General features: G+C 38.7%; 1 protein-coding gene across 4 annotated transcripts in view; it reads left to right on the top strand.

Annotated features, from left to right (window-relative positions):
- HORMAD2 (HORMA domain containing 2) overlaps nt 1–20,769 on the top strand; it is an 86,927-nt gene extending 66,158 nt beyond the window's left edge. For 3 of the 4 annotated variants that reach the window (XM_041729323.1, XM_041729326.1, XM_041729325.1), the window contains one exon: nt 19,755–20,769. In XM_041729323.1, the coding sequence (XP_041585257.1) occupies nt 19,755–19,859 (105 nt within the window). In that variant the 3' untranslated portion in view covers nt 19,860–20,769. Of the gene's footprint in view, nt 1–11,714; nt 11,852–19,754 lie in introns of those variants that run through there. The other variant, XM_041729324.1, reaches the window with a different exon arrangement.
- Nucleotides 20,770–26,022: the final 5,253 nt, after the last annotated feature.

Genomic DNA, 26,022 nt, shown 5'->3' with positions numbered 1-26,022 from the left:
ACTATATACCATGAAAACCAGATGAATAATTTTTCAAGCTTATTCATTGCTTCTTGGGTGGGATTTGAGAAGATGTCTGTTTGTATGCATTTCAATTTTCAGTGTCTCTAGGTTCTGTGTTCCTCTTTTCCTTCTTCATTTTAAGTTAAGCATTTTCAAGCATATGTAGTTCATCTTCCACTGTTGCGTTTACAGGAATACCAGAAGTTTATAGCTGAAATTTTAAATGAAAGGCTTTGTTATCAAATATGTAATCTGGCTTATCTCAGAGATACTTTATACTTTTCATACCCTAAGATAAGTTAGATTTTAAAAAGTCCCTTGGGCAGCTCAGGGCACATTTCATTTATAGCAACCACATATTCACCAAAATCAGGTAATATTCAACTAGATACAGCCAGTTTGTAATGAGTGATTAACATGTACCAGACAGGGTGCCAAACATTTTCAAATACTTGATCTTATTTTACATATGTAATATTCCATGAGAACTTGTTAGATTAAGTCTTATGGGTATGGAAACACTTTCTTAGAGTAGGGAAAGAAAAAAAGACACTAATAGAAATATGGCCTCAGCTGCTTTATCCCCCAAAAAAGAGCTCAATTAATTCTAATTCCCTTAGTGGAAATCCCCAACATAAATATTTCCGCAAAAAAGGGAACATGTGGCTAAATTCTAAAAACCACCAGGAATTAGCTCAATACCCACGAACTTAAAAAAAATAACTTAGAAAATTGGTTCCTGCATACTCAACAATTAATGCAAAGCACAAAAAGAACAAAACACAGCCATGTCTACTGATGATAAATATTTCTTGATTTCACTTAGACACTTCCTAATCAGGAATATTAGAATCAGGGATCCCTGGGTGGCTCAGCGGTTTAGCGCCTGCCTTCAGCCGGGCGCGTGATCCTGGAGTCCCCGGATCAGGTCCCATGTTGGGCTCCCTGTATGGAGCCTGCTTCTCCCTCTGCCTGTGTCTTGTCTCTGCCTCTCTCTCTGTGTGTCTCATGAATAAATAAATAAAATCTTTTTTTTAAAAAAAGGAATATTAGAATCAGGAATTAGGGACAACAGTGGCATAACTTTAAACACAAAAATCAATTTCACACCTTATCATATTTTTCTTTTTCTTTTTTTTAAGATTTTATATATTTATTCATGAGAGACACACAGAGAGAGGCAGAGACACAGGCAGAGGGAGAAGCAGGCTCCATGCAGAAAGCCCGATGTGGGACTCGATCCCAGCTCTCCAGGATCACGCCCTGGGCTGAAGTCGGCACCAAACCGCTGAGCCACCTGGGCTGCCCTACATCTTATCTTTTATATCACCTGCTGTCGTGTTGTTTTCCAAATTGGTGGTTGTCTGTACGTTACTGAATTAGATAATGGCACTGAAAAGAAAGATATGGGGGGAAAAATCAGAAAAATTCTTCTTAAATAAGGAGAAACTTTCAACTTTTACTCATTATTTTCTGAAAGCCTCAGAGTAAAAATGTGCCAGATGCCTTGCAACAATAATACTATTCCATTCTAAATAATATTCTAAATAAATGGTGTTTAATTTGAAACTGAGCAGCCCTTACCCTATCATGGAAAATCTTTATAGGTTGGAAAATATGTACAGTATGTCATACTTTTGGTATATAATTTAGCCATATTTTAATTTAGCCATATTTTGTAGCATAGCTACACTGCAGTTTATACTCAACAACCTTTGGTTTTTAAGAAATACATTCATAACATTCTAAATGTTTGTTTTTTCTTGTCATAGGAAATGTTAGCTAAAAGGAATACCCTAACTCAAGTAAAAATTTAGTGATGGGGAAATTTAGAAAGTGGTAGTCAAAAAACTGATGTTTGTCCTAGCAGGGTTGCCATGCATAGTTATGTTGATTGTGTACTGCACAATCCCAGGGATACCTAAAACATAGACACACTGTAGGTGAGCAGTTCCTGGCACCCCTTATTACTAAAGATTTTGAAAATGTTTGTGTGTTTTTCTCTGGTTCACAACTAAAAAACAGTTGTAAGCTTCAGTGCAATTTTTATTAATATTCCTTACATTTTTGCATGTGTGCAAGGTTTTAAACTTAGTTTTCCCTCTCCATATTGGTTCCAAAAGACTTCCCTGCTGACTGAGCTGCAGCATACTGGTCTGGCATTCTCCCAGCCCTAGGTTTTCCTGAGTCAGGGAAAATGTGTGCAGTTTGAGAGAAAGCTTGTCAGACGTGTTCAACCAGCCATGGGCTAATTTATGAAGTCCTTCCCCCTATTCTTCTTTTCCCTCTACATTCCTATAGCATACTGCTTGTACCTTTATTTAGACCTTACTTCATCCTAGCTGTGTTAGATGTTGGTTAGGGTTCATTGTTTACACATCTGTGTTCCTCACTACCTTGAAACACTGCTGTCCATCCCTATTGTGCCTTCCTGTTGCTCCCATCACCACTGCAACACTTAGCATGATGGTATCTTGAATCTCTGCTTTCCTGACCCTCCTCCTTTACCCCTCCAGTCTTTGGTTCTCTTTCATTTCCTTTAGTCAGGAGGAAATCATGTGATGTCTACATGGGAAAGATAACTGGAGGCAATAGGAAGAAAAACCCACCTTTATATGATACGAGACCAGGAGTGACCCTGCAGATAGGTCTGTTGTATGGTCAGAACCCTCCACTTCCTCATGTACTCATACTGTGGACAGGCCTGGTCCAGTTTTAATAAAACAATTAGAAGAGAGTGATATTGGGAATTTTATAAGAGTTTAGTGGTGCAGTAGATTTCAAAATGAAAACAGTTTCTGGGAGGGTGTATAAGAAACTGAGAACAACGGTTGCCTTCTGGGGAGAATTGAGTGGTTCAGGTATGGCAAGGACAGTCTCACTGTCTGCCTTTATTTTACCTTTTAAACTTCTTACTATATGACTGTATTAGTTATTATTATAGAAATATAAAACCAAATACATGGAAGCAGGCAATTATATAACTAGATGTAAACTAAACTGATACCTTAGAAAATTCTGAGAAGATTCAATATGTTAAAAAAATAAAAGATCAGAAAGAGAGATATTATTTTTATTTTGTTTAGAAACTGAAAATGTTTCACCATTTACTAGAAAAGTAAAATAAAAAATTAAGTTTGGGGGTGTCTGGCTGGTTCAGTTAGTGGAACATGTGACTCGATCTCAGTGTTGGAAGTTTGCACCCCACATAGGGTGTAGAGATTACTTAAAAATTTAAAACAACTTAAGTTTAGGTGTTTGCCCTTCATGTAAAACTTATCTTTCCTCTCACCCAACTAGTTCTCTTTTGAGGTTTTCTTTTTCTTTTTTCTTTTTCCCTTCGAGTGAACTCAGGGCCAATTTAAAGTGAAAATATGACTTCTGAGTGAATGTATCGTTGCCATTCTGCCTCCAGCTTGTATGGAAGAGCTATTGGAGGTTGGGAGCAGAGCCCCTACATGCCATCTACTTTACCCTCTCCTTCCTGCCAGAAAGATTAGGCAGTTATGAACTAAGATTTGGATATCACACCTACAGATATCTTCCATTTGAGACACTCTTCATACCAGAGTGGTCTTTTTCTGTTCATTTTATGGGACCTATCTCTACAATCATTTCTGTACTTACAGTTATACTATGTTCCTTTCAACACCTGCTAAAACACTTTATAGAGACTCAGATTCAAGCAGCTGACCTGTATAGCAAATCTATAAGAAGCAAGGTATCACATTTCCAATTCTGTTTCTATTATCTCTTCATCTCTTTTTTGAAGAATCAGCAAACCCATGTCAAGTTTAGTACATCTAATAACACCATCATGCCATTGCCTGTAGGTTTTCTTCTACATGCCAAAAACCAAGAAACAGCTTTTTCATTTTTATAATTACTTCAAGTATGTGCTTGAGTGTGTTTATATGTATGTGTTTAAGTAAACTCTACCTCCAGCGTGGGGTTCAAACTCATGACCCTGAAATTAAGAGTTGCATGCTCTACCTACTGAGCCAGTGAGGCACCCCTGTTTATGTGTGTTTTATATGTCTGCCTTTGGCTACCACAGAATTAATAGTTAATTACTCAGGCATTTGAAAATAGGAAAGTAACTGACATTCTTCTATTGAAAATATCTAATACTATTTTAGAATATTTTATAATTTATAAAGGTAAGCCAGATAAACTTGAAGTTTTTTAATGTTCTTTTTAAATTTTTAATAATGCACTTTATTTATTAATATACCCAAAATATTATAATTCTACCATGTAATAAATATGAAAAATTATGAAGATTATGTTTACACTCTTTATTTTCTATGCGGTCTGTTTTATGTTCCTTTATTACCTTTCTAGTTTACAAACAAAAATAGTTTCACAATTAAACTTTTATCATATTGAAATTAAGGAAAGCAAAAAGAATATTAAGCATGTTGATTATAAACATATCAAGTAAAAAATTTTTAACAGAATTAATAAGCAAATTAATATGGAACTTCATATTTTTAATATAACTTTATATAAGTTGCACATGAATATGTTCTCACAGATAATTCAAAAACTACCCATAAAGATATCCCATACTTTAACTTTGCATTTAAAATGCACACACACACGTGCACGTGCATGCACAACACACGCACAAAATGTGCTGTCCAGTATGATAGCCACTAGCTACATGGGGCTATTAAGTACTTAAAATGTGGCTAATTTGAGTTGAGATGTGCTGTAAGTGTAAAATATATACTGGATTGTGAAGACATAGTGTAAAATGGAAAGAATGTAAAGTATCTCAATAATTTTTACATTGATTACATATTGAAATAATATTTTTGGTATGCTGGATTAAATAAAAGCAATGATTGCAATTCTTTTTTTTTAAAGATTTTATTTATTCATGAGAGACACAGAGAGAGAGAGACAGAGACATAGGAAGAGGGAAAAGCAGGCTCCCTGCAAGGAGCCCAATATGGGACTTGATCCCCGATCCTGGGATTATGCCCTCAGCCGAAGGCATATACTCAACTGCTGAGCCACCGAGGAGTCCCAATGATTACAATTCTTAATTTCGCATTTCTTTTCACTTTGTGTTGATTTTTTCCTTTTTCCTTTTAAAAATATATTTACTAGAAAATTTGAAGTTTTATGTGGCTTGTATTTGTGTCTTAAATTCTTTTCCTTTTTTGTTTTTTAAGTTTATTTATTAATTTTTAAAGATTTATTTTTATCAGAGAGAGAGCACAGAGTGGGTAGTGGGAGAGGGAGAGAGAATCTGAGGCCGACTCCCCACTGAGCATGGAGCCTGATGTGGGGCTTGATCTCATGACCTTGAGATCATGACCTGAGCCAACATCAAGAGTTGATGCTTAACTAACTGAGCTACCCAGGTGCCCCAGTTTACTTATTTTTTATTGTAATCTCTACACCCAATATGGGGCTCGAACTCATGATCTTGAGATCAGGAGTCTCATGCCTCTCTGTCTGAGCCTGCAAGTTGCCCCCATTCTTTTTCTTTTGAACAGTACTATATATATATATATATATATATATATATATATATATATACACATATATACACATATATGTGTGCATATATTTGATTTTTGGACATTAAAAAAACAATGGGATACTGTCTTTTTCTGAAACTTGCTTTTTTCTCTTAACATATGTCTTGGAGATTTTTTCTATTTTAGTGTACATAGATTAACCTCACTCTTTTTAACTACTGCATAGCATTCCTTAATAGTAAAGATCTGGTTTATTTCGATTATCTGCTATTACTGGAACACTTAAATTGTTTTTGCTTTTCCTTGGGAACATTATTTTAGGTAATGTCTCCCTGTGAAGGCACATGGAAAACATTTCTCCAGCATAGTTGCCTGGGGTTCAGAGGATATGTCATTTGAAGTTTTTGTAGATCATTCAGATTGTCCTTTTCAGAGATACTACCTCCACAAGAAATAGTTTTTCCTTTATAGTTTCATCTTTTTTTTTTTCCAAATACGTATTTATTTATTTGAGAGAGAGAAAGAGAAAGAGAGTGCATGCATGTGTGCAGATGAGCAGGGGAAAGGGACAGAGGGAGAGAATCTTCAAGCAGACTCCCCACTGAGCATGGAGCCTGATGTGGGGTTTTATTCCATGACCCATGAGATCAGAACCTGAACCAAAACTAAAAGCTAGACACTCAACTGAGCGAACCACCTAAATAATCTTTTTAAAAATTATCTTTAAGAAAAAAAATGCCACCTTTTGGGAAGCCTTGGGTGGCTCAGCGGTTGAGTACCTGCCCCTGGCTCAGGGCATGATCCGTGGTCTCAGGATCATGTCCCACATCAGGCTTCCTGCCTAGGGCCTGCTTCTCCCTCTGCCTGCATCTCTGCCTTTCTCTCTGTGTCTTTCATGAATAAAAAAATAAAATCTTAAAAGAAAAAGAAAAGAAAAATACCACTTTTTAAAATTGTAGTAAAACATATATAACATAAAATTTATTTATAATTTTACCTATTTTTATTTTGAAAGATTTTATTCATTTATTTGACAGAGATAGAGCACAAATGGGGAGCAGCAGGCAGGGGGAGAGGGAGAAGCAGGCTGCCCTCTGAGCGGAGAGCCCAACATGGGGCTCGATCCCAGGACTCTGGGACCATGACCCAAACTGAAGGCAGATGCTTAACTGACTGAACCACTCAGGAGTCCCCATTTTAACTATTTTTAATGTACAGTTCAATAGCATTAAGTTCATTCCCATTGTTTTAGAACCATCACTACCATCAGTCTCCAGAACTTTTTCATCTTCCCAAACTGAAGCTTCATATCTATTAAATAACTCCCTATGTCTCCCTAGCCCCTGGTAACCACCATTCTACTTTCTGCCTTTATAAATTCGACTAGGTACCTCATATAAGTGAAGTCATACAATAGTTATTCTCTTGTATCTGGGCTTATTTCACTTAGCTTAGTATCCTCAAGGTTCATACATGTTGTAGCATGTGTCAGAATTTCCTTCAATTTTATGACTAAATAATGTTACATTATCTGTGTATGCTGCATTTTGTTTACCAACTCATCCACTGATGGACATTTGGGTTGCTTCTACATTTTGCCTATTGTGAATTATGCTGCTATTGACATGGGTGTACAAATAGCTGTTTAAGTTTCTGCTTTTGGTTCTTTTAGATATGTACCTAGAAGTGGAATTGCTGGATCATATGGTAATTCTATCTTTAATTTTATCAGGAATTGCCATACTATTTTCTCTCTTTTTAATTTTTTTATTTATTTGAGAGAGAGAGAGAGAGAAAGTGAGAGAGAACACAAGAAGGAGGAAGGAAGAAGCAGACTCCTCGCTGAGTAGGGAGCCCCATGTGGGACTCGATCCCAGGGCCCTGAAATCATAACCTGAGCTGAAGGCAGATGCTTAACCAATTGAGCCACTGAGGCACCCCTTTTCTTTTTTTTTAATTTTTATTTATTTATGATAGTCACAGAGAGAGAGAGAGAGGCAGAGACACAGGCAGAGGGAGAAGCAGGCTCCATGCACCGGGAGCCCGACGTGGGATTCGATCCCGGGATTCCAGGATCGCGCCCTGGGCCAAAGGCAGGCGCTAAACCGCTGCGCCACCCAGGGATCCCTCTTTTTTTTTTTTTTTTAAGATTTTATTTATTTATATGTAAGAGAGAGAGAAGGAGAGGGGGGAGGGGCAGAGGGAGAGAGACAAGCAGACTCCCCACTGAGCGCAGAGTCTGGTAGGTGGAGGCTTTATCCCAGGACCCTGAGATCATGACCTGAGCCAAAGTCAGATGTTCAACCAACTGAGCCACCCAGGCACCCCCATACCATTTTCCATAGTAGCTATACCATTCTACATTTTCGCCAGCAACACTAAGAGTTCCCAGTTTCTCCATGTCATCCCCAATACTTTTTTTGCTTTTTTTTTCTTTAAGATTTTTTTATTTATTTGAGAGAGAGAGCATGAGCAGGGGTGGAGAGGGAGGTTTGGTGAGGGTCAGATGAGAGGGAAAAGCACACTCCCTGCTGAGGAGAGAGCCTGATGCAGGGCTTGATCCCAGGACCCTGTGATCATGACCTGAGCCGAAGGCAAACACTTAACCAACTGAGCCACCCAGGCACCCATCCAATACTTTAATTTTCTGTTCGGTCCTTAAAAAAATAATAGCCATCCTAATGGGTATGAAGTAGTATCTCATTGTGGGTGTTTTTTTTTTTTTTTAAATTCATGAGAGACACATAGAGAGAGAGGCAGAGACATAGAAACAGGTTCCCTGAAGGGGAGCCTGATGTGGGACTAGATCCCAGGTGCTCTCATTGTGGATTTGACCCTAATAATTAGTGATGTTGAGAATCTTTTCATTTGCTTCTTGGCCATTTGTGTATCTTCTTTGGAGAAATGCTTATTCAAGTCCTTTGCCCAGTTTTTAATCAGGTTGTTGTTTTGTTGTTGTTGAATTGTAGAAGCTCTTTATATATTCTGGATATTAATCTCTTATCAGATATAATTATTTGCAAATATTTTCTCTTATTTCATGGGTTATATATCCACTTTTGATAGTATTATTTGATGGACAATTTTAATTTTGATAAAGTCCAATTTATTTTTTCTTCTGTTCCTTCTGTTTTGGTGTCATATCTAAGAAATTCTTGCCAAATCCAATGTCATGAGCTTCCCCTCATGTTTTTTTCTGTGAGTTTTGTGGGTTTAGCTCTTATGTTTAGATGTTCAATACTTTTTTTTTTAGCTTTTCTTTTTTTAAAAAAAAAGATTTTTGGTGTGTGTGTGTTTTAAGATATTTTATTTATTTATGAGAGAGTGCACAAAGGGTGGGGAACGGCAGAGGGAGAAGAAGAAGCAGACTCCCTGCTGAGCAGGGAACTGAAGCCCAACTTCACTCAGGGCTTGATCCCAGGACTCCAGGATCACGACTTGAGCTGAAGGCAGATGCTTAGCCAACTGAGCCACCCAGGCACCTTATTTATTTATTTATTTATTTATTTTTAAAGTAAACTCTATGCCCATCATAGGATTTGAACTCACAACCCCGAGATCAAGAGCTACATGTTCTACTGATTGAGCCATCCAGATGCCCCTTTTCAATCCATTTTGAGTAATTTTTGTATGTGGTGTAAGGATCCAACTTCATTAGTTTACATGCAGATATTCAATTTTCTCAACACCATTTGTTGAAAGACTTTCTTTTCCCCATGAATGCTCTGGACACCCTTGTTGAAAATCATTTGGTCAAGTGTATTTCTGGTCTCTCCATTCTATTCCTTGGCCTATCTGTCTTTACACCAGTACAACATGTTTTGATTGCTGTAGCTTTGTAATAAGTTTTGAAATTCAAAGTGTGAGTATCCAAAGGCCTCCCAAATTTGTTTTTCTTTTCAAGATAGTTTTGGTATTTTGCGAAGCTTTGAAATTCCATTGAATTTATGAATGGATTTTCTATTTCTGCCCAAAAAAAGTCACTAGGATTTTCACAGTGATTGTTCCCAATCTGTAAATATCTTTGTGTAGTATTGACATCTTAACAATATTGAAATCTCCAATTAAGACACATGGGATGTCTTTCCATGGTTTTATTATTTTATATCTTGCTTGAAAAGGTCTTTCCAATGCTGAAGTTATAAGCAAAATTTTCTATATTTTCTTCTAATAAGTTTATAGCTTTGCTTTTTACTTTTTCCTTCTTAAATTAGCTGGGGTTTTTTTTTTCCCGTTGTGAGAATGTTTTCCCATTGTATTAATACTACTTAAATTTTCTGCCCTTTCCTGCTAATTTGAATGCCACTTTTATCTAAAAGTAAAGCCTCATATGTACATAGGTTTGTTTTCTGACTTGCTGTTCTATTTCACTTTTCCATATGTCTACTCCTATATTACTGCTGTCATGTGTTAATTACTCTAACTTTGTATTATGTTTTGTTATCTGGTAGGGCAACTCCTTTCCCCTCGGAGTTCTTTTATTTTTTTATTTTTTAAGATTTCCTATACATTTTCTCCTCTAGGTGACTATTAGAATCAGCCTACTAAGTTCCAACAAACATACTACTGGAATTTTGACTGGGATTACACTGACTTGATAAAATAATCTTGGGAAAATCGACATTTTTACATTTTGCTTCTGTATTCCTATTGTCACCATGGTCCCAAGGAAACTTTCTGTTTGCTTAGATTATATCCAGATTGCCACTATAAAGCAATTGTGTCCTACAGAACTTTCTGTGATGATGAAAATGTTCTGTATCAGTTATGTGTAATGTGGGTACTGAACACTTGAAATGTGGCTAATACAATTAAGAAGTTGAATTTTAAATTTTATTTAATTTTGATTAATTTAAATTTAGATGGTCACATGCGGCTAATGGCTACTGTAATAGTGCAGCTTTAGGCTATATGAACAACTATGTAATTGAACACTTTCATAGATAGTAGAGGTAGGTAGCAAAAGAGCTATTGACACCTATTGTGTGAAAGACACTGACGAAGGCATTGCAGTGTAATATTGCAGAGCCTAAAACTGTAATTTTAATACAAATGAATTCCTAAAGAACTTAAACCCAAATCCATGTAAAGGAAAAATTGTTTACAAACATTTACGTGGTCAGAAAAACACAATTACAAAAACATGATGTGGAGATTTGCTCAAGAAAGAAAGGTCATAGCATATTAAAGGAGTTAGGAAAGTCTGTGGATGAAATACTTTTAGAGATTGACCTTGAAGGAATTATTCAAACTTTAAAAGAGAATAAGTCATAGAAGATTTCTGTTTTCTGAAGTGCAGGAAATAGTGAAGAGGGAAAAGAATGAGGTGTGTTTGGAGAATGTAACTATTAGTTTCATAGGACTGCTATAACAAATTACCACAAATTTTATGGCCTAAAACATTACAAATCTATTCTTTCACTAGAGGCCAGAAGTCCAAAATCAGTGTCAGTGGCTGACATCAAGGTGTAGGCACATTCAAATTCCTTCTGCAGACTCTAGGGGAAATTCTGTTCTTTGCCTCTTTTCAGTTTCTGGTAGCTGCTGGCATTCCTTGGCTTATGCCCATATCACTCCAGTCTCTGCTTAGGAGGTCGTGTTGTTGTCTTTGTGTTCAAGTTTCTCTCTGCTTCTCTCTTATAAGGATACATGTGATTATATGTAGAGTCTACCTGGATAATCCAGGATAACCTCTCTATCTCAAAATCATTAATCATATCTGCAAAGATCTGCCCCCCCTTTTGGCCATATAAAATAATGTTCATAGGTTCTAAGGATTAGGACATGGACATATATTGGCAGCTCATTTTTCAGCCTCCTAATCCAACCCACCAACAATCCAGTTTTGCTAGAGTAGAGGATGCCTGTGGCAGTAGGAATGGCAACAGCTGTCAGTCACTGAATGACTTGTATATGTGTGGTGCTGCATCTGTGCTATTCCATTTACTCATTACAAGAATTCTGTGTAGGCATTAGATGAGAGAAGAATCTAAGGTGATTATATTTTCCACCATTGATGACTGGGAAATGGTGATTAATAGAAATTGAAAAGTTATGAGGAAAAATTGGTTACAAAGGAAAAAAATGAATTCAGCTTTGGCTGTCTTTACTTTAAGGTCCTGTTAGGTTATGCCCAAAAAGAGTCAACCCCAGGAGAAGACTAAGAACTCTGAATAGAGATCTCCTGCAATTTCCGACTTTTGTTTTCCCCTTTAGGATGAAGAAATAAATTGTAAGGAGCACTAAATTCGAAATCAGGAGACCTGGGTTCAAGACTTCGACTTAATAACTGTGCGAACTGATTAAGTCATTTCACTTCTCTGAGCTTCAGTTTCCACATCTGTAAAAGAGGAATAAAAACCCCTCCCTGCACTCACACAGTTATTTGTAAGGAATAAATGAGATCATATTTGTGATGCTCTTAGTGCAATATATGGTCTATTGTAAGCATCCAAATGTTTGTAAAAAGCAAAATTATTAATATGTCAAACAAATATTTTAATTTTGAAGTTATATATCTTATAGCTATCCAGATCTTAGCAACAGTTTATATTAGCTTTAAATGTCTCTTTATTGGCTGCCTTTCTCATTGTTCAAACTTTCAACACTTAAGTATCTTAAGCACCACCCAAGACCAATTCCCTCCCTAAGTGGATGACCTAAATTCTACTTTGTAGAAATAATTATGACCATCAAATATGAATCATTCAACTTCCTGTTCCTATATTTAAAAATATACTCTATCTATATCCACTTTTACTTCCTCCCAGACCTCAAGTAATATCCCATCTTTTGTCCAAAGTAATATATCTTTCTGTATGTCCTCTTGATGCCGTTTCCTCCACCCTGAGCTCCAAGTCGCGTAATAAGTACCCTGGTGGACATCTTCATTTGGATATCTCACTCCCAATTCAGAATCTCAAAAACAGTCAATTATTTCTCCATCCATCCTCCCCACAATGTTCCCACCACTCACCCCGGACCTTCCTCTATTTCTTATCTTGTCAATGCCATTACCAGAAACTTGGATAATTTTTGTCATTTTTTACTCATTTATTTGCTATCCCTGTATTCATTTCAGTGAATGGTTAAGTCATGTTAGGATTTGGATTCAGGCGTTCATTCTCTCTGTCCTCAGCCCTCTGTCTTATTAGTCCTCTCCTCTCTGACTTCACTGTTGCTCTTATTATTGCTCAGATCAATTATCTTCTGAAGTAGCCTCATTGCTTTTTGTCTCATCTCATTCCTGTCCAGTGTACCCTTTACTGTCATAAGGATCTGTCTAAAACAAATCTGCTTTTAGAATCTTTCCATAACATTCCAATACAGTACAAAGTCCAAACTTCATGCACTCATCCTTTGTCACTCATTCTCCTATCCAAGTACCAGGCACAACTCTGCTTAGTTTCTGAGATCAGACAAGATTGGGCGCATTCAGGGAAGTCTGACCATAGAAAGTCCAAAGTTCAGAGAAGGACATTGTCTGATCCAGCCCACCACACTATCCCCTTTCTATTAGTCCCACTGAACTATTCCCAATTCTCCGTAGGTATTCTGCTTTCTAATCCTGTGCCTGTGCTCCTTTTGTCTAGAATGTTCTCCTGGCAACTTCAATTTCTTTTTTATTTTTAATTTTTATTTTACTTTTTTTTGGGGGGGGCATTCTGAAATCTTTTTTTTATTTATTTATTTTTTTGTTAACTTTTTAAATTTATTTATGATAGTCACAGAGAGAGAGAGAGAGGCAGAGACATAGGCAGAGGGAGAAGCAGGCTCCATGCACTGGGAGCCCAACGTGGGACTCGATCCCGGGTCTCCAGGATTGTGCCCTGGGCCAAAGGCAGGCGCTAAACTGCTGCGCCACCCAGGGATCCCTGAAATCTTTTTTTTTAAATTGGAGTTCAATTTGCCAACATAGAGCATAATACCCAGTGCTCATCCCATCAAGTGCCCCCCTCAGTGCCCATCACCCAGTCACCCCCACCCCCCACCCACCTCCCTTTCACCACCCCTTGTTCGTTTCCCAAAGTTAGGAGTCTCTCATGTTCTCTCTCCCTTTCTGATATTTCCCACTCATTTTTTCTCCTTTCCCCTTTAGTCCCTTTCATTATTTTTTATATTCCCCAAATGAATGAGACCATATAATGTTTGTCCTTCTCCGATTGACTTATTTCACTCAGCATAATACCCTCCAGTTCCATCCACGTCGAAGCAAATGGTGGGTATTTGTCATTTCTAATGGCTGAGTAATATTCCATTGCAACTTCAATTTCTAATGCCATTTGCCTGGTGAACGTCTGCTCATCTTGCACTATTTAGTGCAAACTTTACATCCCCTTTGAAGCCTCATCAGGCTTCCTCAGGACGAGCTAATAAGATCTTCCTAGAACCTCTGGTGTACCTTATACATGACTGTCATTTCATCTGTAATCAGTTTGTTTCTCCCTACCAGACCCACATACTTGGAGTGTGCCTTGAGCAGCTTTGTATTTTTAGTGCTTAGCACAATATCTGGCACAGAGAAGGTGCCCCCAAAGTTTTGTTGAATAACTGAATTAATTCTAGAGCTCTTAAAGCTATATGATGCTTTAGAACATATGGAGAAAAGAAGAATTGATGTAATAATAACTTTTGGAGATTAATGGAAACACATGGTTATGACTCTAAGGAGAATACATATTTACCTCCTAAATAGCCATGGTCCAGAACCCTGGTGATAAATTTCAGGAAGTCAAGAAAGCAAATGAATGGGCAAACCCTTCATAAGCCCCAGTAAAACATGAGACATTTTCCAATATAAAAGAGAGCTCCCAGATCTGCTGGAGTTGGAGGGAAGAATTTCTTACTGCTCATTCATCTCAGTGTTAACCTGAGCTACATTTATTCTAATAGTATTTATTTTGTAATCACTGTTGATTTATCTTTCATTGTGCCAAAAAAAAAGATAAATATTAAGAAAGAGGAACCAAAACTAACATCACAGCTATAACTTATTTATAGGGGCACACACCCTCTCTGAACCATAAAATTTCTTGATCTGGGAACTTCCAAATCCAAAGATTCCATGCTTAACACTTGATTATAAATCTATACTGGTAAAGACTAGTTTTCTAAAGGGAAAACATTTTGTCAGATATGACCTGACAAATAATTTTAAAGTAAGCAAAATTCACTGCACTCTCATCTCACCCCAGGCACATAAAGTACTTACAGTATTTCCTGCTTGCCTGGGGCTGCCTCCTCCTCCTTGGCTCCCCACACAGATCTACCTCCTAATGCAAAGTACTGTACCCTGAACTGCTCTTTCTATATTGAAACTTATCTGTCTGCTTTCCAAAGCCTATCAAGGCCTGCTTTCAGCAGGCTGCCACTCGGAGACTGTTTGATGAGTTAATTTACACTAACATCATATTGAGTAATAATTCCAGGGGAATTTATATTTTTAACAGGAATATATTGGATAAATAACACTTAACCCTAAGAGCCAATCTAATAAAGGGATATTTCTCACTGTCTCATATATCTTGCATGTTTTTTCATGATTCAGTGTCTTTAACATGCTGAACCTTCTGCCTATAATGACCTTTCTTACCCCACTCCCTCACCATCTCCAGACTGGTGAACTCTTACTCATTATTTAAGACCCAGCTCAGTGTCCCTCTTTTGCTAAGAAGGCTTTTCTACATTTCCCAGGCTGAATTGGTTACTCCCTCTTATTATTATTTTTTTAAGAGATAGGGATGGGTAGAGGAAGAAGAAGAGAATCATAAGCAGGCTCCATACCTGCCACAGAGCCCAACATGGGGCTTGATCTTAAAACCCTGAGATCTTGACCTGAGCTGAAATCAAGAGTCAGATGCTTAACCAACTGAGCCATCCGGGTGCCCTCCTCCTTCTTGACTTTTTTTTTTTTATGTTTTATTTATTTATTTGAGAGAGAGAGGGAGGTAGAGACACAGGCAGAGGGAGAAGCAGGCTCCATGCAGGGAGCCCAACATGGGACTCGATCCTGGGTCTCCAGGATCACACCCCAGGATGCAGGTGGTACTAAACCACTGTGCCACCAGGGCTGCCCCTCCTTCTTGACCTTTATAAAATGTTGTATACTTGCTGTCTCGATTTCTTTTATTTTTATGTACTTTTCAAGTGACTTCAAGGTGACTTCTGCCCCCACGAATTCAATGCACTTAATAACCTCCATGCGGTTAAATCAAGTGGATATATTTCTGTCTCCATCTTTCTTGACCTCTCAGCAACTGACACTACTGACCACCACCATTATCTCTTTTAGTTTCTCCACTCCTTCTTAGAACTCTCTTCCCTTGGCCTTTATTCTTCTTTTATATCTCTTCCTTAATCTCCTTTGTTGGTTTATGTTCCACCTAATCTAAATGTTAGAGTTCCTTAAGGCTATGTCTTGGCCCTTTTCCTTCTCATGTTCTGATCTCTCAATAAGCAAACTCTTCCCCACCCCTGGCATTAATTAGCTTCCATATGCTGATGACTCTCAATTTTACATCCTCATCCCAGACCTCTTTCCTGGGCTCCAGACTTCCATATATAGCTGCCTATTCAATATGTCCACTTGGGGTTTCACATGTGCTTCAAATTTAGCAAGTTCAAAACTTCCATTGTTCTTTACCTAAGAGAACAATACCTTCATCCTTGAAGTTAGATAACTAGAAGCTGGGAGTCACTATTGACCTGCCTACCTGTTCTTTACTGTCATATCCAGTTGGCCATCCTTCTGACTTTACCTTCTAAATTTTTTTTCTCAGTATTGACTTCTCTTTATCTGCACTGTCACCCAAGTTATCACCAGACTACTACAACAGTGTGACTCATCACCCTGTGTCCACTTGTTGCTTCCAGTACCTTTCTACACTGCAGGCAGAGTACTCTTTGAAGAGTACTTCATCCATTTATTCATTGAGAAATATCTGTTGACCTCCCACTATGTGTAAGTCATGACCAAGACAGGCATGTCCCTGATCTCCTGGAGCTCTATTAAGAACTTATGATTGGGGGACCCTTACCTAAAGGTAGGGAACATTTCTTTGAGGAAATAATTTTTCACCTGAATCTAAAGAATGAGTATTAACTTACTAGGCAAAGAGATTGAGGAGAAAGAGCATTTTAGGTAGAAGGAACATCATGCACAAAGGTCTAGAATCAGGAAGAAATCAGCTATGAGAAAACTGAGAGAGAGTGACAGGTCAAGTGAGGAGGTAAGGGTGGTATTGCTGGGCAGAGCCAGGCTTTGGGGGGGGGTGGTGGTGGTTCTAACAGAGGTATTCATGGGCTTGGTAGCCCCCTCAAGCAGCCTGCCACAGTGGATGAGTGTGTGAGTTGCAGGTGTGAACATTCTGAGGAAAGAGGACATAGCCTTCATCAGGGTCTTATAGCCAACGTGTGACACCTCTCCCTCCCTAGAAATGTAAGGAATCACTAATGGTATATGGAAAAGCCAAAGTATCGACTTTGGACTTTGTCCTAAAAACAGTGAAATGTCTTTGGAAATTATTAGGCCAAAAAAGTAACATGGCTGAATTGTCAAATCCACACAGCAGGGATTTTTATTTCCTTTGCTTACTAATGTGTCCCAAGCACCTACAACAGAACCATGCACAGAGCTGACAGTCAAGAAATAATTGCTGGATGAATGAATGTCTGTTGTGGCTCTTTTCTATTATGTTGTATTGCATTATGTTATACTAATGTGTTTAAGGCCTCTTCCTATAATACTTGATCCCTGAAAATGACTGTGTTTTATTCATCTTTATATCACTAGAGATATGGTCTGAGTGCCTAGCACAGTGCCTGGCTTAAATTCAGCTTCAAAATGCACTCATTCATTCAGCCAGTAATTTAAGAGCACCTACCAGGTGCCAGGAACTGGGACTACAAAGATAACTAAGATATTGTGGCTAACCGAAATGGGTTTATCTCTGGATGAGGAGACTAGTAAGTAGGCCTTATAATACCATGTAGTAAATGCCACAAAAGGGGTCAGAACAGAACACAGCCCTAGAGATGTCATGAAGGCCAGTAGGCAGAGGAAACTCCAGGGCTGACCCTGGGCCTGGTGAGGAAGGGAGAAGCAGAGCATATGAGTGGGCATTAAGGGCAAAGTCCAGAGGGAAGTGTGCAGGGCCCTTTTGGAGATCTGCAAACTTCAGGGCTTTTTCCAGATGTACTCCTGAGGCTTTATTGGTAAGTGGATCATAGTAGCCTCTTGTTAATCTATATAAAGGAACACTCTAAAGGCTAGCTGTTTAAAATATAATATGACGTGCATTAGAAATCACTTGATGATCATCCATTGTTGCTCACATCACACAGGTAATCTGTCTAGACTGCCTGATCACGGGCCCTTTGCTTGCCTGGTTGGCTTTGGCATCAAATATGCAAACTCAGCCATTTGGAATACACCCCAAAATGTTTGTATGGATAAATTTGTTTGTTTATATAGTTCATATAGATTATTCATCTATGTTAGAAAGTGTCCCTTGACTGATCACATACTTGCTTTTGAACCCACTAGTTTCCCATAAACCTTTGAGAGTTCCCAGGCTTCACCGGTTACCTTGAGATTGTATACATTATTAAAGATGTTTTGATTAACTCATTGCAATAAACTTACAGTTCTTAAACTTGTAATAAAACTCTGGTTTACTTTTGAGTCAAGAAGACAGAGAAAACAAAACTACTAAACCATCAGACCAACTTGTCGTTTGAGGATTTGTACATCCATCTTCCTTTCTTCTTTTTTTTTCATCTCCCCTTTTTTTTTTTAAGATTTATTTATTTATTAGAGAGAGAGAGAGGCAGAGACACAGACAGAGGGAGAAGCAGGCTCCATGCCGGGAGCCCAATGCGGAACTTGATCCCGGGACTCCAGGATCGCGCCCTGGGCCAAAGGCAGGTGCTAAACCGCTGAGCCACCCAGGGATCCAGGGATCCCTTTCATCTCCCTTTCTTCTCAGTATACCCAGACTTGATCGAAGTGAGGGAAATTTCATTTGAACAGAAACCGTGCCCAAGCAACATTTCTAGAAAAACTGAATTTTACCAAGTGCTTTTCTTACAGTCACACTGTAACAAATTCATCTCCTAGATAAAGAAATTGGTTTTTGTGCTTGGTTTTATGGTGCTATTTCTTTTCCTTTAGAACAAACCATTTCAAACTTTTACATATCTAAGCCAAACAGTTATTTGATGAACAGTTCTATTTATTTTCTCAGAGTTTCAGTATTCTCTCTATATAATCGATGTCTTAGTTTAAGCCAAAGAGAATTTGTGGTTTCTGAGATCTGAAATTCAAATGCATTTTAAAATAAAAGAAAAATAGTGATTAAATTAGGTGTCTGTAGATCCAGTCTTTGGTACTTAAGTACTTTATTGACATTTCCACTATTTTGTAGTAGTAACATATCAATAGTAACAATAACCTGTATCTATAACAGAAAAAAAGGGTAATGTTGGAAACTTTACTAGATATCCTGACCAGCCTTGCTTAAAAATATCTATTTTATTCCATTTTCCTACCAAAGAAAGAACAGAGGATATTGAAAACCCTTTCCTCCCATCTAGTGGCTGGAAAATATAAAAACTCTATGTGTTTCTTGGAATTTTAGGCATTAGGGATTGTCTGACAGATTATAATACAACCATTTGTTTACTTAGTTAAGCAAAAATAAATTTAAAAATCTTTACCAAAGCTGAGCCCAATGGGAAAATATATATATCTATGATGATTCACTAACTCTCCTTTAATCAATAACATAAACTTCTCTTCAAGCAGAAAGAAGAGCCATGGTCCTTCCTAATTCATTAATCTGAACATATGATAGAAAGGATAAGGCCGTATATTTCTGATAACTGAAATTGGGACCTCAATTATATTTGTTTCTAAAGCAATCAGAGCCCTAGATCTCTCCTGACCCTTAATTGCTCCTTATTGGCCCCATACCTTGACAACTCTTCCCTTAAGAGTTGAATGTCCTGAATGAAGAGAGCCAAAAAAACTGTCCCTGAAACTGTCTGCCTCCAGGGGACCTTAGCTCCTGAAACTTGGAATATGAGACTCTGATACTAGCAGCAGGGCCTCTATGTAGGGCCAAACCAGCCCACAGAAAGCAGGTTTGGATCCGTTATGCAGCTAGAGGGATTAATGCTTGGTCTACCTGTCTTGTATATGCCTTGTGCAGACGTCAAAACCTCTCCTGAATTGTGCCTCTCTGGTGATTCTCACAGATTCAAAGAATGAATTTCGCGTACAGTCAGCAAAGTTCTGAGAGCTCCAGGAAGAAGAGGAAGGTCAGCGAACCAGTGAAAGCCTTCATCCCTGACAGAAAATGAAAGTTAGATGCCCTCGCTGCATTTATTCTAAAATAATTTTATTTTGCAACAAACATGCATGAAGTATCTTAATTAGGAAAGTAAGTTCCAAAAAAAAAAAAAAAAAAAAAGGAAGGAAAGTAAGTTCCTATCACCAAAACCTTTTACTAAATTTGTTGCTCAACATTTTTAGTCAGTTTACTAAGTGCTAAATTACTGGGTAGGACATGGGTTCACTTTGCCATAAGGAAACAAGGTCACCAGGGCTGCCTTGGGATAGCATTACTTCAAGGCTGAGTTAGAGACGAGACACCCTTTATATTTGTAAAAGAACCACAGCAGCTATTTTGAAAAGAAATAAGCTGTTGTTCTCAAAGGAAGGAGGATTTTCTTTGCATAACTAAACTCCCCAGGTATTTAGTCTACTGTGAAATGTTGTAACTTGTTGTAACCCGTATACTGGAATCCCTCTATAGCTTTATTAGAATTCCCACAGAATTACATAGGATATGTGGTGGTGCTTATGCAGGTGTGATTTTTTTATGTTAGCTTCAATCACGAGATTGATCAGCTAAGTGTTGAACCAAAATGTACTCTCCCTGTAAAGTTTCTCAAATCTGGCCCTACGTCCTGCTCTCTTGGCCACCTGAGACAAGCAATAGGCTGCAGTGCAGGAGCCTGGCTCCCTTCTTAAGGCCCCCATTGAATGCTTCCCAACAAACACTTCAGTTTATCATTCTGTTACCTGCAGATGATGTTATTAGTTCCCTTCATATTCTGGGAGAATTTTGATAGACTTGATGATTATTATTAGATGAACAATAAATTACTTAAAAGTGTTTTATTATTTAATAACATGGAATTTAATAATTTAATGTAAATGGATAGGACCAATAGGTTAAATGTTGAATGTATGTGCTTTCCAGTTGAATAAAACCCAAGACACAAAGTATTTTTTTACTCATATTTTTTTTTCTTTACTTAGTTTGGTGTTTCTACAAATGTAGTAAGGATAATTGCACCTGGAATGCTTATTACAATACAGATTACTGGGCCTGTTTCATTTCTTCTAAATCAAAATTTCAGGGGGTGGGGTCCTGTGGAGAATTCTCAGGATTCTAAAGCACACAAAAGAACCCTGGACCTCTGACACAGACTAAGAGGAGAGCCTCTGGGGCCAGACATGTACTTTAGCCAGGAGAAGGCTGCGGGTTATCATAACAGAGAGGAAAATCTGAGAAAGCCTGCCTGTCCACACTACCCTTTTCCAGACTCTCATCCAGGGCCTGCCAGGGAGGAGCATTTTCCCCTCTCCCAGCATGATAAATATACTCATATAGGCTTACTCTGCCATTGCAAGGAGGAGGGAAAGGTATTGGGTTTATTATATCCTTGATAGAATTGTAGCCTGAGTCACTGCAATTTCTTTTAAGAGAATCATATAAAGAGATTAGCTGTCTAGTAGAGGGATTAAGTTTATTTTGTGTCTCTCCAGAGAGTAGATCTAAGACCAAATTGGTGAAAGCTACAGGAGGTCAATCTGGCTTGGTATAAGGAGGAGCTTTTTAACTCCACAAGTTGCCAGAATTTTGAAATGGGCTGCTTCTCAGGTAGTGAGCATACCTCCACTATAAGTGTTTAAATGCAAAGGAGCTTCACAAAGACTCTAGGAGTCCTTGACTCAAAACAAATTAGCAATTAGTCAATCTGGATTTCAGGAGAAACGATTTTGTTTAAAAGGGGAATTTGGCTCTCAATTTATATTTATAATTTTCATAACTTAGCCTAAGATCTTTTAGGTCAAAGTCTAGAATCTGAATTTGTCTAGAAAATGTCTATAGTGATTTTATTGTCTCTATTAACACCCTTCCTCCCCCAGAGGAGCAGTCTTTTATCAATGCCAGTAGGTGGAATGTGTATGTCCTGTGTGTTTGTGTGTGTGTGTTGCCAGGCCTGTGCCCTTGGCTGGGCACGGGCACACAGAAGGAGATTTATTATAAGAGGACTTGAGGGCACCTGGCTGGCTCAGTTGGAAGAACATGTAACTCTTGATCTTGGGGTCGTGAGTTCAAGCCCCATGTTGAATATAGAGATTACTTAAAAATAAAATCTTAAAAAAAAAAAAAAAGAGGATCTGAGAACCATGTAAATATGAAGTAGCCAGTTTTACACAGCAGAACTCATATATGCAACCACCTATCAAGATTGGAGGATATTCAATTCTATTTATTGAATGATTTATTGGGAGGAAAAATCTTTAGTCTATTCATTTCTGGCTTTAGATAGTAATGGAATGAGTAAACAAGTTCATCAAGGAGCTGGAACTTCAGTGAAAAGAATGAAAACCTAGACCCCGAGCTGGGGAGTCGGGACTGTATCACACTAGCCATCCCCTTACCCTGACTGTGCTTGGTTCATCAGCATGCTTACAAAGACTAGATGACGACAGCTTGGAAACTGGGACATTGTTAAATTAAAAGTGATGCAGGGGAAATTTGATTTCTGCTGTTTGGGGTTTTTCTGTCTTTACAGAAAATTGGTTTAGCTGGAAAGAGATGGGGTTAAGCTCACTATTGCTGCTAGCCTTTGAAGCCAGGCACTGAAACCGCACCTTCATTTCCCCTCTTGCAGGTCCCTCTGGTGTCTGGTTCTTTCATTCTCCAGCTCACTTCTGCCAGGAAGAGGCTGGAAATGTTCATCAGTGTCAATGCTGCATTTATACAAGTTCAAAGTTGTGTATGTGTTTTAAAAATAACTATTAGAGCCAGTTTCAGTGTATCTTAGAATTGTCAATTTGTGGTTGCAAATCCAATAGTATTGGATGTTTAGAGATTTCCACAGATTCTTAGAGTACAAATAATTCTCTGTGATAATCATCACATTCAGAAGGACAATCTAGATGATAAAACAAGGCTTAACATACTGCTTGTAAAAGCTAAGGCAAGGTCCTCTATACTGTAGGAATCTAGATTCTACACAAGTGGGAAAATGCCTTTGGTTATCCCAAACATATCCTCTCTTTTTCTTTTTTTAATATTTATTTATTTGAGAGAGACAGCATGAGTGGGAGGGGCAGAGGGAAAGGGAGGGAGAAACCCAAGCAGATTCCATGTTGAGTGTCGAGCCAGACATAGGGCCAGATCTCACAACCTGAAGATCACAACCTAAGCTGAAACCAAGAGCCAGATGCTTCACTGACTGCACCACCCAGGCACCCCGGAAATGTATCCTCTTTAGAAATTATTAGTTTGCATTTTTTTAAAGGCAGTATTTTAACTATTATTGTCTGTTGTGTAATGAGGCCCTGGCTGAGACTTGCTATGCAATTTGCAGTTTCTGTAGAGGATGAGAGCATCCTTGATGGCCTTAATTAATAGACTCTTGGGTCATGCAATGGAAAAGCCAAGATCCTATCCAGAAATGGAGAGGCTTGAGATACTCATCTGCTCGTGTAAATTCCCCTTGGGTGCCTCTGCAAATAAGGTGTTATCTTCTGGGAGTGTCACAGCTGTTGAAACTGATTTTTGTAAGAGGTGGTGGGCTCTCAAGAACTATTAGCTGGCCCTGTGGGAGGTGGTAGGTAAACGGACCCTATAACCTAGCTGGAAATTGCATGTGAGACTTGCTCGGTAGGAGTTCCTGGGGAAAAGTCTCATTAAACATTTCAGTCTGGTCTTAATTATGCCAGGCAGTTCAGCAGTATGGGGGTTTCCTCATGTCAGGGGTCGGGAAGCAGGCTGACTGAGGTAGTCAGAAACATCTCAGACAGACTGATGGAACATGGAACATTCCTTGGGGTCTGAAATACTTGGGGACAGAAACCCAGTGAAAGAGTGGACTTTGGGGGATCACTATTTGGGTATTGCAGAACTCCTTAGAGCTGCAGAAGTCTCAGACCTCTGAGTTCCATTTGGATGATTACTGATTAGCATTGGGGTAAGCAGGCAAAGTTAAGTCTTCATCTTCCTTTTCTCAAAGTTATATAGGAAAAGCCCGGACTGCTGGCTTCAAAACCAGACTGCCTTTTTCTAGACAAGTTATTTCACCTTCTTGCCTTCAGATTACTCAATCTGTAACATGTAGATAATGATGGGACCTACCTAGTGACCCTGTTGTGAGGATTAAGCAAAGTAATGAAAGCTAACTGCCCAGCATGCATACAGACAGTGCTTAACAGGTGTTCACCATTTTTGCTATTTTTTAACTCTTGGCATGTCCCCTCCCTTAGTCTCAGAAGCTCGTGATCACTGTGCTGATTTTTGCCCACCTGGAGAATCTGCATCAACACTCCTTCCAAACCTGTGCTAGCAATTGAACCATGCTCCCAATTGCCTCTGTTCTCAACACCTTCCCTGGTCCTTTCTCCAGATTCAAACTACATTTTTCTTGATTTTTTTCCCCATTAGAGAGCATAAGCAGAGGGGAGAGGCAGAGATAAAAGCAGACTTCCCACTGAGCAGGGAGTCCGATGTGGGGCTCAATCCCAGGACCCTGAGCCAAAGGCAGATGCTTAACCAACTGGGCCACCAGGCACCCTGAAACTACCTTTTTCTGAAGACAGTTTGATGGCAGGGAAGCATCAGATTAGGTTTAATGTGCTGCCCTCCCACATTTGCATTTTAAAACAGAAACTTGTTAACAAGAAAAATGAATCTCACCTAGGGAATGCGATCTGAGAACAGACTGAATAAACAGAGAAGAAAGTCTAAGGAGAACTTTGTAGCTGTTTTCAAATATATACGGGGGGGGGGGGGGGTCGTGACATGCAGGGAACCACAGATACAACACAGACCCGGTGGGAAGAAGTGCAGGGAGGCAGATTTGGGCTCGTCATATTGAAGAATTTCTACCCTATGCTTTAACAAAGTGCCTGACACATGGAAGGCAATCAACATTTTAATGTTTTTGTTAAGAATTAAAGATGTTAGCTGGTGACTGCCTCTGGCTGTGATGAGTTCCTCATCACTAGAGGTGTTCAAGCCAAGTAGACTAGGATGTTGTCCCTTTGGATAAGAATTGAATTTCAATGAACACCGAGATCTCTTCCAGCTGTAAAATTCTATGATGCTTTTATTTTTAATTTTTAAAAAATATTTATTGATTTGGGAGAGGGAGACAGAGAGATCAGGGAGAAGGGCAAAGTGAGAGGGACTGAGAGAATCCCCAACAGACTCCCCATTGAGTACAGATCCTGAGATCCTGACCTGAGCCGAAACCAAGAATCAGCTGCTCAAATTACTGAGCCACTCAGTAGCCCCATTACATTTCTCTTAATGGTAGAATTTCAACTTTGGAGCAAAGGGACATTTTAGAAATCCTTTCCCCAAAAAGCATAAAGTGGTTAAAACTGAGGGTTCTGGGGTTAGACATTGCCTAGGTTCAAACCCTGATCAACCTGGTTACTAGTTGTGAGACTCTGGGCAAGTTATTTGTTCCCTCTGTACTTCAATTTACTCATTTAGGAAATGGGGGCAATAAGAATGTCTTCATCACAAAGTTATTATGAGATATAATTGAGTTAATACAGGCAAAGGGCTTAGAAGAATGCCTGGCACATGGAAAATTAATGCCCACTACTTGTTTGTTATGAGGTATTACCTGATACCCTTGCTACTCTCCAGCTTTTTATTTTTTTATTTAAAGATTTTACTTATTGATTCATGAGAGACACACACACACACAGAGAGATGCAGAGACAACACAGGCAGAGGGAAAAGCAGGCTCCATGCAGGGAGCCCAATGAGGGACATGATCCCAGGACTCCAGGATCATGCCCTGGGCCAAAGGCAGGCACTAAACTGCTGAGCCACTCAGAGATCCCATCTCTCCAGCGTTTTATGTCTTTTCAGTATGTGGAAGGAGATCCTTTGTAACATAATTGACCCTGACCTGGTTTTTTCCTAAATCATATGCCAGCCATGACCACTGTAATTAACCAGTGCACTTTCTATCTCCTATAAGCAAGCTATAAAGCTAACCAAGCAGACAAGGCCTGTGACGCACTGTTTATGAAGGATCCTGCTGATGAAACACCAATGATGGCCATGGACACGTTAACTCTGCTATATGCCTGGCAAGTGGTAGGTGCCCAGTAAATATTTGTTGAATGAATAGATGAACTTGGCAGGGTTCTTATTATTTCCTACATTTTATTTATTTATTTTTGATTAGGTAATATATCCAC

This window comes from Vulpes lagopus, chromosome 14 (assembly GCF_018345385.1).
Source record: "Vulpes lagopus strain Blue_001 chromosome 14, ASM1834538v1, whole genome shotgun sequence".
In the NCBI taxonomy this organism is placed as follows: Eukaryota; Metazoa; Chordata; class Mammalia; order Carnivora; family Canidae; genus Vulpes; species Vulpes lagopus.
Note: the sequence above shows the minus strand (reverse complement) of the source record. Positions and strands in the feature narration are given on the sequence as shown.